The 2,803-nt window shown below is 45.2% G+C and overlaps 1 protein-coding gene across 1 annotated transcript in view; it reads left to right on the top strand.

The window, feature by feature from the left end:
* The window catches only part of Siah2 (siah E3 ubiquitin protein ligase 2), a 25,958-nt gene extending 23,972 nt beyond the window's left edge, over positions 1-1,986 (top strand). Inside the window, exon 2 of the mRNA XM_005344017.2 lies at positions 1,352-1,986. Within this exon, the coding sequence (XP_005344074.1) occupies positions 1,352-1,909 (558 nt within the window). The 3' untranslated portion in view covers positions 1,910-1,986. The remainder of the gene's footprint in view (positions 1-1,351) is intronic.
* The last annotated feature ends 817 nt before the right edge of the window (positions 1,987-2,803 follow it).

The following is a 2,803-nucleotide window of genomic DNA, read 5'->3' as shown; positions in this document are numbered from 1 at the left end:
TGCGCCACCACCGCCTGGAGAGAAGCGGGGAATTTTGAAGGACTGTCATACCTTGTCTTGACAAAGTTTGACAGTTGATTTTTTCTTTTCCTCTTTCTGGTCCAGTTTGGACAGTAGGTAACTATCAGCAATTGAGGCAAAATCAGTTTCTTTGCCCACATAGCTAACTTTTTACATAAAGAAAACAAGTCCATATGGAGGTTTTTTCAAAGCCCCATCATTCTTGCTGAAGTAGATCAGTGCTGCCAGGAGCAGTGTCTCACTGTCATGAAAAGCCTTTAGATTATTAAACATATTAGATGCTATATTGTATAGGTCTTTGAAGTGTTTGAAGACCGTCCATCTGTCTCTCTAAATATATCTATTATAGTTACTTACCTACCTAACATGACTAAGTTTGGCTATTATAGATGACTATTAATCTGTATTTCTTAATTATACATTCCATTTTTAAATGAGCTACATAAGCACAATACCACAAACAAGAGTAGACACATACATAAAATATAGCAGAAATAACTTTAAATTTGTATCAGTAAACTAAAATCCATACCAGTATAAAATATTTTGAGATTAATAGCTTTTTTGGATTAAAGTGGATTCAATAATCTACCTTTTCCCCCCTATCATTCCTATATCATATCCCCCCTTTTCAGGAAAACTCAGTCTTTAAGGAGAAGTTTGATCCTGGTCACCTTAACCTCTGCTAAGATAATAGCCAAGATGCCAGTCTAGAATGAGCTTTCTTTAAAAACAAAGCTTACAGGTACAGCACTTACAGGGCCACAAGTACAAAGGAGACAGCAACACATGACAGGACCGCAGCCTCCTCCTCCTGCTGTGCCCAGGCTTGGTCACACCAGCAGTCAAGAAGAGGGACCCACAATGGAGACTGACCACTGACTAGATGACCTGTCATCGGTCTAAGTCAGAAAGGAGTGAAACTGCTGTTTCCAGAGTCACTGATTGCAGGAAAAGCCAAAAGGTGATCCAGGAATCCTTGTCCACCTCTCCCCCAAGCAGTTGAATTCTTACAAGGAGCTGGGCTACAGAAAAAGAGAAAGGGCCAAGTTATCTCAGTAGTTTTGCTTGTTTGAGGTACTTAAAAGAACTTTTCTCACCTTTCACCACTGTTGGGATTAGGGAGTGGGGTCTAGAAAGCAGTGCCTGACTTTATGCATGATGCTATTGACAGTGAGTAGAAACTGAGACTTGCCTCAAACACTTGACCCTCCTTGAACAAAAATTGTTGAGGTAAAGATAGAATTTGAGCTCAGGAAACTCGTGTGGGTGGGCAGGTATGCGTAGATATTGGCACCATGATGCAGTATGTTTCTTTCTGTCTCTGCAGTATGCTACCACGGGCTGTTCCCGGACTCTCCACCACACAGAGAAACCCGAGCATGAAGACATCTGTGAACACCGTCCCTATTCCTGCCCCTGTCCTGGCGCCTCCTGCAAGTGGCAGGGGTCCCTGGAAGCTGTGATGTCCCATCTCATGCATGCCCACAAGAGCATCACCACCCTTCAAGGGGAGGACATAGTCTTTCTAGCTACAGACATTAACCTGCCAGGGGCTGTGGACTGGGTGATGATGCAGTCCTGTTTTGGTCACCACTTCATGCTGGTACTTGAGAAGCAAGAGAAGTACGAAGGTCACCAGCAGTTCTTTGCCATCGTCCTCCTCATCGGTACTCGCAAGCAAGCTGAGAACTTTGCCTACAGACTGGAGTTGAACGGGAACCGGCGGAGACTAACCTGGGAAGCCACGCCCCGGTCCATTCACGACGGCGTGGCCGCAGCCATCATGAACAGCGACTGCCTTGTTTTTGACCCGGCCATAGCGCATCTCTTTGCAGATAACGGGAACCTTGGGATCAATGTGACCATTTCTACATGCTGTCAGTGAGGCTCCAGGAGGCTTTCAGAAACCTGAGAAGTTATTTGGGCGAACGCTCTTTGTTTAATAAAGTTTTTTTAAATAGATGTTTTATTCAGTTATGTCTTCCCAAGTCAAGACCCACAACTGTCCTATGTTTTGTCTAAAACGGCAGCTTCCTGTCTGGCACTGAGGAAGCAGAGTTCATTGGACTGTGGTAAACGTGGTTGGCCTGTTAGTGATTCAGAGGCTGTTGTGTGATCTCAGATCAACTCTTTTCTGCTTTCTTCCTGAATAGCTCTTGACAGATTGTCCAGGGCTGCTCCCACCTGCCTCATCCTGAGTGACAAGAGCACAGTGGCTCTCGAGATTTCTTTTCTTTGGGGGAGGTAGGAATGGTGTTGACATCTTTGAGTCTGGGTGGCTGACCAGTTTACACACCTGTAGTCTTCCTCTCCAACACAGGTTGAGAGAACCCCTAAGTTGACTCCCCTTTCAGACAGTTTGCGGATTGCCTGCGTGCATCATGGGGAAGGGTCCAGGATGTGAAGGTGCTGTAAGGCTGCCCTCTGCTGGCGCTGCTGGGCTCTGCTGTTTCCTCCCGCAGCCCCTGCACACACCACATTGAACCCAGAACTCTAGATCCAGCGGACACACATCTGAGGCTCAGGTTGCTTTCATGCGTTCAGTGAGTTGGGTGTTCTCACGTAGTTCTTGCTCACCATAGTGTGGATAACCTGTTTACACATGGCTTCTCTTGGAAGCCCTCCTTGATGGGAGCTTGATGTGAAAGACTAGATCAGTAGCTGAGAAAACTTTATAACCAGTCTCACATGCTTGCTATTTTAAAGGCATGTGTCAGTTGTCTGGGTTTGGGTTTTTGTTGTTGTTTTTTGCTTCTTCTTTTTTTTTTTTTTTTTTTTT

This window comes from Microtus ochrogaster, chromosome 1 (genome assembly GCF_000317375.1).
Source record: "Microtus ochrogaster isolate Prairie Vole_2 chromosome 1, MicOch1.0, whole genome shotgun sequence".
In the NCBI taxonomy this organism is placed as follows: domain Eukaryota; kingdom Metazoa; phylum Chordata; class Mammalia; order Rodentia; family Cricetidae; genus Microtus; species Microtus ochrogaster.
Note: the sequence above shows the minus strand (reverse complement) of the source record. Positions and strands in the feature narration are given on the sequence as shown.